The sequence below is a fragment of the Sphaerodactylus townsendi genome, linkage group LG05, assembly GCF_021028975.2.
Source record: "Sphaerodactylus townsendi isolate TG3544 linkage group LG05, MPM_Stown_v2.3, whole genome shotgun sequence".
Classification (NCBI taxonomy): Eukaryota; Metazoa; Chordata; class Lepidosauria; order Squamata; family Sphaerodactylidae; genus Sphaerodactylus; species Sphaerodactylus townsendi.
The window spans coordinates 56,786,793-56,801,891 of record NC_059429.1 but is presented as its reverse complement, the minus strand read 5'-3'; the positions used below and the strand labels follow the sequence as shown (position 1 = coordinate 56,801,891).

General features: G+C 38.4%; 1 protein-coding gene across 3 annotated transcripts in view; it reads right to left on the bottom strand.

The window, feature by feature from the left end:
- NEGR1 (neuronal growth regulator 1) overlaps nt 1–15,099 on the bottom strand; it is a 744,190-nt gene that overhangs the window by 80,834 nt on the left and 648,257 nt on the right. For 2 of the 3 annotated variants that reach the window (XM_048495755.1, XM_048495756.1), the window contains one exon: nt 9,228–13,366. The exons of the other annotated variant lie outside the window; for it this stretch is intronic. In XM_048495755.1, the coding sequence (XP_048351712.1) occupies nt 13,242–13,366 (125 nt within the window). In that variant the 3' untranslated portion in view covers nt 9,228–13,241. Of the gene's footprint in view, nt 1–9,227; nt 13,367–15,099 lie in introns of those variants that run through there. 3 annotated transcript variants of the gene reach the window in all.

The following is a 15,099-nucleotide window of genomic DNA, read 5'->3' as shown; positions in this document are numbered from 1 at the left end:
ATATGTGGGATATTATTAGAGGAGGAGATCTTTGAAATTTTCCTGGGGAAGAACTGGGCCTTGATTAAGCAGGAATCCTGGTTATTAGTGACAGGAAGACACAGGACCAAACCAGACACTTTTTTTTAACACAAGTTTGTCCCAGGTTCCTGTACCCATAGTGCAGCTGCAAGTCCCAATGACAACTCCTGTGTACAAAAACAAAGCAGAACCAATGATGATGAAGACCATTATGCAGGGCGAGAAGGGGCTCTTGCCTTCCTCCCAGAGGTGGGATCTAGCAGGTTCTCACAGGTTCCTGAGAGTAGGTTACTAATTATTTGTGTGTGCCGAGAGGGGGTTACTAATTGGTGATTTTGCCACGTGATTTTTGCCTTAGTTACACCTCTCCTCTCAGCAGTAGCGCGCAGAACTTGAAGCAGTTTAGCAGGAGGTGCACCGGTTTGCGTGGCAGCCTGCGCCTGTGTGCATTCGTTTCCCGCCCAAGGACCGGCGCAGTGGCTGCGTCCTTGCCACAGCCCTGCCCAGGAATGCCCCACCCCCGGAATGCTGGGCCATGCCCCTGTCGTGCCCCACCCCGCCCCACTGGCGCTACGCCACAGTTTGAATCCCACCACCATGGGAACCTGTTACTAAAATTTTTGGATCCCACCACTGCTTCCTCCCCCCTCCCCACACATCATTTTCAGCAGCCAAAATGCTCCGGGGCTGTGGAGGCAGGTATCATTTACCCTGTCAGGAGGGTGAAAGTGCAAACTTTCCTGAGGGAAATAATACATGCACATTTTGAACACCAGACAGTTTAAGGTTGGTGAGAAAAGGGGCTTTGTTTTGGTTTTCCTCATCTTTGTTTTGACTTTTCTAATCTTCCTTCTCTCCATTTGGATCCCTGGGATGCCAGCACATATTTCATTTACAGATAGATGTTGTTTTCAAAGCTAAAATGTTTCCCACTTCTATTGTGGGTTGTATTTGCATGTTGGATGGCAATCAAGACACTGATGTTAAAAACTCACAGCACAAGGTCAACAAATGAATATGCATTTCTCAGTAGTACAGTATCTGATCTGGGATAGGGGTACCCTTGCCATTCAAATTATCAAAAGGTTTAGATAAAAGAAGTTCACATAAAGAAATACTGTTCATTGTAAAAGCTGTATGATTACTTCCTAAAAACTGGGTAGACTACCTACAATGAAGAACATTTTCCAAATATGTATTACTGGAATATAAACATATGTTCAGATAAAAGAACATTTTAGAAGTATAACTCTTTCTCAGAGCACATTCAATGCACACATTGAGCTCCAGGAAAAAGGGTTTTGTAGAAACATACAAACAATACAGGCTCTTCCATGGGGAAATCGAATCCTATGATCTTTCCATGTAAATTCCTTTATAGTTTTTAATTATTCTTTTCAAAATATGTGCTTTCACAAAGATATCTTAGAAGAGTAGGAGGAGTCCTTTTGTGGAGTAGGAAGACAAAAACAACAGAACAAGGAGACTAAGGAAATGCAGACTGTTGTTTGAGGTTTTCAGTTCTCAACTCTAAATGAAGTCTTGGCTCTTATAGGCACAGTAGCTCTGCTCCTGGTAGATAAGATCAAAACCTAAGAGTCCACTGAAGCCTTAACTTAATTCCAAGCAATGTATATTAGCAACAATCCTTGGTACAGCAAGGGACAACTCAAATACTGTGTGTATGTGTGTGTTGTGAGGAAAAGAAATTGAGACATAGAGGACCTAAAAATGTTATTAAATGAAGAAAATAAAGTAACTGGCCCAGATTAGATGCATGTGCAGCAGCTGATCTGTATACACACGGAAACCAGTGTAGTGTAGAGAGACCCAGTAAAAGGAAGTGGTACTAAAAGGGATTGTCTCACTTTGATCAAGGAGATTCAGGTTCAAATACCTGATGAGTCATTAAGTTCACTTACAATATCATTCCATGTAGAATTACGCAACAGGCATAGCTTGTTTAACTCTGCATCGGTTTGTACTGTTAGGCTGAGGAAAGGTGACAGGCCCAAACACACCTTATAAAGTTGTTGTGCAAACAAAATGGAAGAGGGAAGAAGTGTCTATGCTGCCTTGAGTTCCTTGGAAGAAAGGTGGGGAAGCTTCAGAGTGATAATCGTAATAGCACCAATAATTCTGGGGGCAGGTAAATGTGGAGTTGTTAGCTGAGATTTCAGCTCCATACTGAAATAAATGGTCAGCATTGTTGCAAATTATCTGATCAGGACAATACGAGCATGAGTCATGGTTGTATTTGCTGATCAGATCAGAAACCACCTGCACACCCCCTGCTCACACATTCTGTTTCTCATCCAGCTAGGATAGTGATGGCGAACCTTTTCAAGACCGAGTGCCTAAATTGCAACCCAAAACCCACTTATTTATCGCAAAGTGCCAACATGGCAATTTAACCCAAATACTGTGGTTTTAGTTTAGAAAAGATGGTTTGCTCCGAGGCGCACATTACTCGGGAGTAAGCTTGGTGAAGCAACCATGCAACGCTTAGAACGGGTGAATGATGACCCTAGGAGGGTTTACTCAGAAGCAAAGCCAGCTTAGATGTGTGTGTGTGTGTGTGTGTGTGTGATTTTCTGCTCCCCCCACATGATGAACTCTGTGCGCACGTGCCCACAGAGAGGGCTCTGAGTGCCACCTCTGGCACACGTGCCATAGGTTCGCCATGACTGAGCTAGGACATACACATGGGAGCCTGCCTCCATGCATGCATTTCCCTAGCTAGATCACCTTTGTGGTTTGCCTTTGAAAAAACCTGCCTGTGGTTTAAGCACGCGTCTGCCTGATTAATTGTATCAAAAGATACTGCTTATGCAAATATCTCTGAACAAATGATCAGATGAATGTTTCAGCTGTGTTTTTGTTTAAAAATTCTAAATTATCCAGAATTCCACATGGCTGGGTTTCAAGCTTATTTTCCAGATCATTGAGAGCAATGAGAGAATTTTGTAATAGACACTGGCTAAAGCAGCTTAAAATCAGTGATGCTGGTTTCTAAAGGAGTATTTCTCAAAAAGCCATTGACCATATTTTCCATGGGTCATCGCTCAGCTATTTGTTCCACTGTATGTCAGGATACAAAATACATAATACTGTTGGCTTTTCTGTGGTGCACACAGGGCAGAAAAGTCAGTTGTATGTTCTTCAGCTTTACATTATATTTAAAAGATATGGATTTTTAATGGTTAGTACTTGAAGTACTTTAGGCTATTCCATGCACTATGGCTCATATCCTAAGCATTACCAGTGCAAGGAGTTGTTAGAAGCAGATTTTTCCCTGGCTCCCCTTTCTGCCAGCAGCTGCCTGTGAGCCTCAAAAATGTATGTGGATGAGAAGTTCTGCAACATGGACAGCTGTACCCAGGAGGAGAAAATGGGCAAAATTAATTGTCTCGCCTACTCTGCAAGAAGTGCTTCCAGTGGTACTAGATGATCAGGCACCGGGGGGTGGTGGTGGTGGTATTTTGCTCACTATCCCTTCTCACTGCAACTTCCTGTATTATGTGGTTTTTCACCCAAACCATGGCATCACTTTGTTAAGGCGTACAGGAAATTTCCATCTCTGCGACAACTCCCACCGAAGATGAATAGGATCAGTCTTGTATAATTAGCTCACTATCCTTATAAGTACACCTATGCAGCACAAGGAGGCTTTAAGTGGACTCTGTAATGTGTGTCCAATAAAGTAAAGCAAACTTTATACCTCATAGAAGAAGGTTTTATGGAAAACCTGAAGATTTATGTATAAATTTTGACTCCAGCAATGAATTCTAGAGCTCATCACATTTCACATTTATGAAATTTGTTTTTTTGGCACTGCCTTAGTTGATTCAGATAGAGTACCAGGCAGGTTTGGCATCATGTGTCTATGCTTCAGTGCTCACACTTCCTTTTTCAATCACATACTGGGGTTCAACTGGTGACTTTTGCTTTAATGCAACCACAGTTTCCCACTGCAGTGGCTGCCTCCAAATGCGGATTACATATCACATTTTCATGTTGGCCTGAAGTAGAAAAGCTAGATTCCAGTAGCACCATGATTACCACAAGATTTTCAGGGTATAAGCTTTTGACAGTCAAAGCTCTCTTTGTCAGATATCTGATGAAGACAGCTTAGACTCTTGGCTGAAAAATGATGTTTTATATTGAAGAGGAAGTAACAAGCTGGATCACAGAATCACAGAATGCAAGGAAATGAGGGAGTAAAAGGGTTGGGGAGTATGAGAACACAAGACTTATTCACTTACAGCCATTCTATGTACATGTGACTCCTCTAGCATGCCCAGGAGAAACTTAGTTCTCGGTTTAAAAATACAAAACTGCTGAACCCCCAGCTTATTGTGAACACAGTGGATTCTACTAATATGATTATCATAATGGTACCTTTTCCAACATCATCCCATGAGCTCTGAGCTTTAACCTTCATTATACTGCATGCTTTTAAATTGCTAGGAGGAAGTACAGCTATTGAAGGTCTCCCCCCAAAGCTAACTTTTTTGGTAAATGGCAAAAGGTCAGAATTAATGAAGAAAAACAAAAAGAATCATAGTTCCACTTGAGAAATAACCCAATGCCTATAGCAATTTCTGTTGAAATGAAAGGAGAAAAAAATCCAGTCCCGCTAACATTTTAAAGCTTTCATAAACTGATGAAGCATGTTACCTCCTGTAGTTCTTACCAACTTGAAATTTCTGCAAGGAATTGTCTCATTAGCATTAAGTGTAAGCAGGCCAGCTAGCCAACTTTTCATGGTGGCTTCCTGGAATGTTTTGCCTCTTATGCCTGTATTTCACTGATGAAGTATCACTACCTTAAGTGATCCCCAAAGATGTTAATGTTAAGCACATGTAGAATGTTAAGATTTGAATTTCATCAAAGATGAAAATGTTAAGCACGTATAGAAGATTTTGTAACTTCCAGGCTAAATCAGTCTTTTCTTAAATACTAGTGAGGGGCATGGAAGGGAGGAAAAAAGTATGAAGAAAAGAAAAGTTTTGTCCATTCCTTCCAGCAGAATGGGAAACAAATATAGAAAGGCAAAATCCATGGTGTTATGTTAAATCCCTAGGAATTCTTTCAACTTGAAATGAATGCTTCAGAGGCAGCTGTTAGGTCAATGGGAGCCCCGTCATAAATGCAATGGGTTTGAAGAACAAAAATATATGTTATTATACACAGAATAAAGGATTTTCTGGTTCTGGTTGAAAATTATTATTTATGGGTGTACATTAAGGGAAAATAGACTTTTTTTCCTGCACAGCCAAAGATAAGTCCTTTTAAGTACCATTGATTTCAGTAAGGGAGACTTGAACACATACTTAACTTCCTTACTGAAATCACACCCAAATACTTTGCTTTGGCTGAATTGAACCCCATAATAATATAGAAAAGAATAACACACCTTCAGAACTAATTCCTGGTACTGCAGTGCTCTGGGCTGGCTCATCACTTGGATCCCTTCTACCATGATTCTGATTTCTTTTGACTAACAAAAAAATATTTCTAGCATTTCAGAATCAAAGTATGTATTCTTTTCCATACTTCAAAAAAGTATGAAGGAGTTCATTTTTTGTAGGGAAAAGAAAATTATTAACAGCTGATGAAGGGTATGATTGCTGGGTTGCAATATCAGTTTTCTGCCACAGAGCTGTCACTGGTAGAAGGACAGTTTTGGGGAGGGTGATCAGTTTACCTTGACTGACCATCTTGTGCTACAGTGAAGTATGAAATAGGTACAACAAAGTCAAGACTCACCCCAGCATCTCAGGGTGAAAAATATAACTTCCTACATCATCCTTGATATGGATGAAAGCTCTGGCATTTGCAGTGTGTTTAAAAATCTTAATTTATTGCCAGCATGCTCAGATAGTGTTATTTCTAGTTTTTGCAAGCCAATGCCAATATGTTAGTTTTATAACAGACAATTTTTTAAACTGGGAAGGGACCTAAATACAAGTTATAAGGCAATCACAAAGGAAAGTGTTAAAGAAGAAAAATGAAATGGCATATGCTTAATAATCAGTGCTAAACACAACAGAAAGGAATGGCTGGAAGAAAAATTCCACACACCAAATCGAAATTACTTTTCAAACCGAGAGCAGTTCTTATTCGGAATCTCTTCAATATCTTTTTCTGCTCTACTTGTTATCATTGTCTCAACATGGCTATTTTAGGCCTATCCAGAAGGCAGCATAAATTTCCTGCTTTTTCTCTAATATTTGATATACAGAACAAGAGAAAAAGAGATTAAATTGTTAACAGGAACAAACCCAATTAAAGTGCATTTAATGCTGTTATTCATGTGAAATAATGAATATACTTAACCTAATCAAACCAAACATGAAGTATTCTTCCTGAGTATAAACATAATTGTATACAAACTCCTTCCCCCAGATGGATACAGCAGTAAACGTAATGCAAAGTGAAGTTTAAATGCAGTTCTAAGCATGTTTTGTTCATTTTCTACTTGTCATGCAAGCTAATTCAAGGTTTTTATGAATGTAAAGGGCATATTTCCCTACAGACCCACAAGAATACTTACTGGATCATTGGGGCTATGAAGTTACAGTAACTATATCTTTTCACAGCTAGGAACCCCCAAGCACATTGGTCCTGAAAGATATGCACAAGAAGACTTTTTAATGTGTCTGTGAAGGTCCTGCTATGCCCTTGTACTGCTGTATTTGTTAACACACCCTCAAACATCCAAGGAGAGCAGCAGTGGCGTAGTGGCTAAGAGCAGGTGCACTCTGATCTGGAGGAACTGGGTTTGATTCCCAGCTCTGCTGCTTGAGTTGTGGAGGCTTCTCTGGGGAATTCAGATTAGCCTGGGCACTCCCACACACGCCAGCTGGGTGACCTTGGGCTAGTTGCAGCTTTTTGGAGCTCTCTCAGCCCCACCCACCTCACTGGGTGTTTGTTGTGAGGGGGGAAAGGCAAGGAAATTGTAAGCCCCTTTGAGTCTCCTTCAGGAGAGAAAAGGGGGATATAAATCCAAACTCATCTTCTTCTTCTTCAAGGAGCACTTTTGGACACGCTCAAGGCCTTATGATTAGTAACTGAAGATTCTTATACACATATTTCTTTGAACTGTAGACCCTACACTATATCACAAGTGCCTTTTGCAACGTGACGCAAAACATTCTTGGGCTCACAGAATGAACTGAGTGGACCTTTGGATTTTGGACACTATAAAATTGTACTCAGAAGTCCTGGGCAATCCACTTTGCTTTGTGGTAACCATATGAGACTATAGAAGAAAGAAATAAGAGGGAAATATTGAGTTCAAGGAAGAGTAGAATTTCCTCATAAATTTTTATTGTTATGGATGATAGAGGGCCTTTTGTCCTCAGGTCCTTGCCCTAGCATTCCTCTGCAGGAAGTAAAATGGGAGAGAAGTTGTGAAGAAAGATCACAGTTCTTATTGGCTCTCTGGAATTTTTTAAAATATATCAATCTAGTCACCTCAGTACCCTGTCACCATGCTATAGAGAAGGTGTATGGAAACATGTAATCAAGGCTCTAGATCAAGAAGGTCAAGCAACACGTAGGCTAAAAGCAGGGTTAAAACCTTGCTTGTATGATACATGAGGTGGAAATAATTGTATGCTTTGCCCACCTAGATTATTCTCATAAGAAAGCAGGAGCTGCATCTCAACACCATCAGGTTCTGTACACAATTTGGAAATATACTTTCACTGGCTTCTGTCTCAGAAAGTTATATTCTCATCACATTTTTCTCATACAATCAGCATTCTATTTTAGTGACTTTGGTGCTGATGATGAAGCTAATACAGTAATTGGTTTATATCTACTATAGTTTCCTCATCAAGATTTCAAGTCAGATTTTCATTGAAGGGAATAATTTGCTTGAAACTGATGCAGGCACTACAAATTGGACATGTTAGAACAATGCAAGAAGGGAATGGTGGTAATGTGCTCCAGAGAGAAAATGGAAGCAGACAACTATGCTTTTAAAAAGTCAGCAGAAGAACCAAGCAAATAAATGTTAGTTTTGAGTCAAAGAAAGAAGAGATTGTATTTGAAATGGGAACAGAGTGATCACCAATGAACTCTTTTACAAATGTGATTGAAATATATTTGCCTTGATTCCCTGTTCACAGTAGTCTCTTTAGTAAGTACAGTAAATACAGGATTTAGTCTACTATGATGTCCACCAAGCTTGCAAAATTTGTTACTTACCAAATCAAACACAATGCCTCACCTACATATTGTGGCTCACCAGGTGCTTCACAACTCCTCCCTCCTGGCTGTTTAGACATCAAATTCTCAGAAGGTTTATTAAGCTCTTGGTGAGCTGCCATATGTAGTTAATTGGCTGTAGTCATCATAGTGCTTCAATAGTTGCACAAGCATGGTTTACACCAACTGATTATCTAGTAGCAAGGATTAACAGTTTCATCTAGCATTTCATGTCCTTCAGATACAAACTATGATCATACCTATTCTAGTGGACTCCAGAGGATCTGGGTTGCAACATTAATAATATTCTTAGTAATATTAATCTGTCCACCTGGAATCTCAAGTTAGAGTTCCACCATGGCTTCGAATTTTGACACAGTCTATTTGGTGAAATAATACTTTAAATTATTGAATACCCTTTTGGAATGAAAATTATTTTTTCCAAAATAAAGTCTTCCACTGTAAGTTATGGAATATGGACTATTTTCCTCAGACTGAAAGAGGGTGATCCAGTCCCTGAAAGTAAGTGCATACTAAAGCATTAAGGCATATTATTATCCATGTAAATACATATTTTGGTATACACATTCTTAAGTGCACACAGTTGTGTGGGGTAGATGGGTATTTTGGTCAGAATAATGTTGAGTGTTGACTTGAAAATGTGCAAAGTAACTTTACTGTTTGTAATTTTAATATCTAAAATGGAGTATAATTTTAAAGTGGCAAGAACAGAGAAAGCTCTCTGCTTTGGTTGAATTTTGAATAATTATTTTCAGAGTTAGCTCCCTAAAACTTGGTATTTGTATTAGATGTATTGAAATATCCCTAACTCTAATCTAGCATCACAACCTGCACATTAGAATTGCAACCTCATTTCCATCATTTGGCAAAAGTGTAAGGGTACAGTCCTGATTTGCTATACATATTGTCACAACCTGTAACTACTCAGTGTTAGGAATAATTTGTGCATAATAAATCCTCAGTTGTATCTCTTGGAGCTAATCCATTTATTTTTCATATTTTGTCATGACTGGGAGAAATATAATTGTGACTGATTAAAAATATGAACAGCAATGATATCAACTAGATGAGCACAGATTATCATGTCAGAAATTGAAGAAAGCAAACATACCCCACAATGTAAGGACTAATAAACTCTGTAAATGTTATTGTAATTTGCAACAATCAACACAATCCACATCATGTCCTGATAAATCCCAAATTGTACAATGATTATTTAGGGAAAAAAGTTAACCAACATAGTATGGGAGTAATCCTATGAATACACTGACACTTGCTATTTTTTTTTTTAAAAATGGGGCTACACAGTGCAGAACTGTATGCATGTGCCTGTCTTGACAGGATTAGGCCCATAACTGACCACAATTTCAAAAGAAGCTTCTGTGTGGCTAATCCTGTAAGCACCTACTGCAAAGGTCCCAGTATCACTGTAAATACTTAATAGGACTGAGTCAAATTTTGTGCAGATGATTTTTCTCTTCTGAACTTACAGGCAGACGTTTGCACACCACTTTCATTTGCAACCAAGGGATTAGGCTGTTGAAAAGAAATTGCACCCAATAATTGCAAGCAAACGTTCAGAGGCTAAATTGAACACTGGGTTTATATGTTACCAGTGTTACTGTGGTAGGAGTTCCCCACACAAACAAACAAACAAACAAACAAACAAACAAAAATACTAATTTGTTCACAGGTATTTCCATGTTCAGTAATTAAAAAATCACCCTGTTTTGCTGCTGGAATCAACAGACTCCATGTGCTGGGGGAGATCATGAAGGCAATTAACTTGACTATAGAATTGGGATGAGCAAGCAAATTAAAACAGCTCTGGATGATTGTGAGAAGATGATGTCGGAGTGCATGGCGGTACTTTGTTTGGAACCATCTTCGACTTGCTCCTTTCTCCTTGAAAGAATACTGCCGCACAGACATGGTTTCTGCAGCACTACCCTTTCAATCAACACATTCTAGAACTTTAAAGCTGCAATACAAGAAAAATGGATGGCTTCACACATTTTGATGCATAGGGAGAATGGGAAGCACAAGGGACTCTGTGTATCTTTGCAAGATTCTATAAGGGATAAATCTGTGTCCTCTTTAGAAGAAGCACAGAAGAAGCACAAACATCCCTCAACTGAAAATAATCTGTGCTTTCTGCTCTCCCAGCATGTCTGAATAGCTAGTCACCCAAACTGTCAGAATATTCTACCAGACCAATCAAGCTTTTTCAAAAATGCCTTTATGTCACTGATAGATTCATAGGATGGGGAGATGAAATAATAATTTTTAAATCTGTGAATACAAACTGTATAATTAAACAATATTGTCCTGTCATCTTCAAGTCTCAAAACAGAAAATTTTAATAGTTTTAAGAGCCATTTACTACTTAAATTTGATTTTTTTTACTTATGAAGAAGAATATCAAGGACCTAAAGAAATGTTTAAGCCTTTGAAGCTGGATATGGGTAAACTGAACTGGCGATAATAGTGCAGAGCTCTAAAAGCAGGCCCTGTTAAAGACCCTGTGTGACAATTCTGCAATAGTAATGGTAAAATTGCTGATGAGCTATTTTTCAAGTGAAGTCTCCTTCTTTCCCTCCCTCCAGCTGTCACAAGGTGACACCTGGGTACAGTGCAATGCTAAGTGTGTTTTACTTAGAAATAAGACTTATTGAGATCAAGGAAACTTACTCCCTGTTTAGGATTGCAGCCTTAATTATTTAGTATGCCCCATTTTTTCATCTGAATGCCAGCTTAAATTGAGTTACATTTTAACCACAGCAGCATCTAAATTTCCCTTCTGCTTGTGAGGATTTGTTACTTACACTAACTCATTCTGAGAACTTCTCTCTTTTAGACATGCACATACTGCACTTTGTGCATAGCTCCTAACAACTTCAGTTAAAGAGGCAAGCTGTCTCATTCTGAACCAGTGAGAACAAATACCTCCACAGTCAAGCAGCAAAGGGGAATTTCCCACCATTTGTTCTTGCATAGGAACCATACTAAATCCAAATGAAAATCTTTTGCATGCACTTCAGTATTTACTTATTTAACATGGGGTACACTTATAATCCTGTCTCTGTGGTTTTTAGAAGTTAATTTGTGATCTTTGTTAACTGGTAGTGCAACATACAGTGGAGGCAAAACATCATCTACAACTGTGCAGATGCTATTTTCATTTGCTTTACTTTAGAGAATGCCTACTACAACCATATAAATACACCATGTTATGCATGCAAAATGAAGGGTTTTTTCCCCTGAGGCTTTTTATTTAAGTGTAATTTGTTAATTGTTAAGTGTTAATTTTCACTGAAGCAGGAACTGTAGGATTAGGAACAATGGTGTTTCTGAGGAAAAATGAAACCATTTTCCATACACATGAATACAATATTAACAAAATTTTGACAACTAGATATGTAGTGTGCAACAAATGAAAGGGGAACCGTTTTTCACAAGTTGCATCTAGTACTAGCGATTCATAAGAAAGTAGCTCTCTTCTATTCACTAGGCTGAATAGAATATTTAAACTTTCCCTCAGTAAAGAACAGTTGTATCCATTCACATTTTCCCATAAACCCTAATCATAAAGGTGTAGTAGAATGATGTCACATCATTTGCAGGACTTCTATCCACTTACCCCTTTCTAAGAAATTATATGGTTGGCATATAACAGAGCAGGCATTTCAGGAAGTTTTTAACCCACGTGACTGATTGGGAGACAAAGCAATGGTTTGTTTGTTTTTTGCAAATTAACTTTGGGTAAAATTGTTAAATGGCTGTAATATGTTAGAATCTGATTTGTGTAATGGTGTTTATTTACTGAAGTCAGGATTATTTGTGTGTATGTGTTGTCAGAGTGTGCATTCAATGAAAATTCTGATGTTACTACAGATTTTGCAAGCTTAAGCCCTATGTTCTGTGAGTTAACCAATCCAAATAGTGTATAAATTCAACAGGAAGAACAACCCTGGTATGTCGAATTAGCTGCTAATTACCTTAAAATAAAATAAAGGGCAGTCACTTTGTCTGGAGCCTTTCAAGAATTCTAACTTGGAATGATGAAAGGAAAACAGTTACATTCACAAAGAATTCTCAGAGAGAGAGAGAAAGAGAGAGAGGGAGAGATTTGTACAGGCTTGGGATATCTGTTGTACATGACAGACTGCTAAAAAGTACTGTGTACTTATTTTGCTGTGCTCACTGTTTGGATTAGTTCCTTTAACCCATTGGTATTAGACATTTTATAGGCAATACCACCTTTGTCCATAAGAAGACATTCTACATGAGCTTAGCATCCACCCAAAAACATCCTCAGTTTGTTGGAGAGGAAGAGAAAAAGCAGTATCTTATAAAGGCACATCCATGCTAAACTGACAGGAAAATAAAAATCAAAGCAGAAATGCATACTGCAGTCATATTACAAGGCTCATTCTTGAAATCTGAATCATGCTAGAAGAAAATCTAGAAATGCATTCTATTTTTTGAAGAAGTGAGTCAAAGGCAATATTATTTAGCTTTTTTGTAAAAAAAAATTACGCGTAAATGCAGATAGAATCTTATTTAGAGGGAAATGAATGCTTGTATTGCAGCCTTAAAGATCACATTTTAACTGCAACATTTGGGTTCTTTTTATGTAAACTACAGTCTGCAAATCAGCAGACTATGACTGAATGCTTTTGTAATGTTATAGATTACAAACATAAACTTACAATTAATATTCTCTAAAAGTAATTTCAGAGCTTTCACATTTTTTAAAAAAAGGACAATGTGTACTGCTTCACAAGGTAATGCAGCTAATAAAAAAGAGAGAGTAGAATTAAAGTATTTACATAATGAGCAATTCTACAGAAGGTGATCATCCCCATATAAGCACTGCTGATTATATCCCACGCCGCTTTTTAACACACTCTACCAGATTGGATCCAGTCATCAGCATTTTCAAAGAATCCTTAAAAGCCTTTCATGGTTCTTTACATTTATTGTAGAACGATGTTCTTCAGGTACAGTATACTGGTGTAAGAGGAGAGTGTCAACACAAGGTACCAGCACGACAATAGAACTTCAGCGCCTCCAGTGATTCCAAGCTGGGTTGTACTTGGAGCTGGAAAGAGAAGAACACAGATCTTTAAGCCAATGGTTCTGTTGTTCCACCTCTTCTCCCTTTTAAACTGTAAATTAGAATTATTATATCAACATATGTCAAAACCAGCAAACAGCAGAAAAGCACATTTGAAACAAAGAATGCATAGGAAAAAGTATATAGCTAAAATAGCCTTTGAAGTAATACAAAAATGAACTGCTCCAGGCAAAATTCCATAACATAGGTAGTCTCTTGAAGGGCTGGTTCACACATTGCTTTTCTAATGAGGGAACACATGTACTTCAATACTTCTTTATACCATCTTTCAGACATTAATTGGGGAGATGGCAAAATTTGCAAAAAGGCAGTACTGTGGTTGCAAACTCCACTTTGACCTATGTACATTTACTGGTACATTTATATAGACCTTATTTGCACATGGTTATGGGGGATGAAGAACCCAGTCCTCTCAGGTTTTCTAATAATACAAGAAAGAGTCCTATGGACATAGGTTCCATGTAAGCATTCCAATGAAAACTCATCAATTGTAGCCAGAGTTTACTGCTGTAATTCCAGTATTTCAAGAGGTGCAATTGCCTCACCCCCCAGCCTGCCATGCAAAAGTCTACATAATCTTACCTGGGATATATTGCCCATGAATCTGGTGTTTTGTTTTATGTATGTATGTATGTATGTATGTATGTATGTATGTATGTATGTATGTATGTATGTATGTATGTATGTACTGCTATAGTCTATAGTCTATAGTTGTCCTGTGTTTGTGTGGAGGTGATCAGTCACTGTCTTGATTCTAGAGTTTTTCAACACTGGCAGCCAAATTCTGTTCATTTTCATGGTTTCTTCCTTCCTGTTGAAATTGTCCATGTGCTTGTGAATTTCAATGGCTTCTCTGTGTAGTCTGACGTAGTGGTTGTCAGAGTGGTCCAGAATTTCTCTGTTTAACAGAAACCATGAAAATGAACAGAATTTGGCTGCCAGTGTTGAAAAACTCTAGAATCAAGACAGTGACTGATCACCTCCACACAAACACAGGACAACTTTAGACTATAGCAATCAAAGGGAACAAAGACCAGGATACTTCTATTCAGATCCATTCACCTATTGACCTTGCTAGCTTCATTGTTACTCCCATGCTACAGACTTCTCTGTGACTCACATGCCAGGCTACTCTATTCAGATGGCCTCACCTTTTGACCTCACAGTATATATACTCCACTTGCTTTCCATTCCTAACATCAGAGCCTCTGAAGATGCCAGCCACAGATGGAGGTGAAACGTCAGGAGAGAATGCTGCTAGAACACGGCCATACAGCCCAGAAACCACACAGCACCCCAGTCCATGTTATCATTACATCACCTTTCCTATCATACCATCTGATCTGACCCTTTGTGTTGAGAGATGATTAGTGTTGTGTATTAACTTCATTGACTATGAACTGTATCTAATCTGGACTGATTGCTAACATGTTTAGTCACATTTCTTAAGTTTTGATCAATTGCTTCTTGTGTAGCTACTGCTATGGTCATATGAGTTATTATGGGACCCCTGAGATGTTTCCAAATGTCTTATAATGCTTTTGCGGTAACACTTCAATAGTTGACATAATTCCAAAAGGCAGGTAAAGAAATGTGTATTACATCCATAGTGTGCTAAAATTTAAAAGGTTAGTAAGTTCCTTAACTAGTCTGATATGCAGTAGCTATTTTTCACATCCAGAATAGTAACCAGCCCA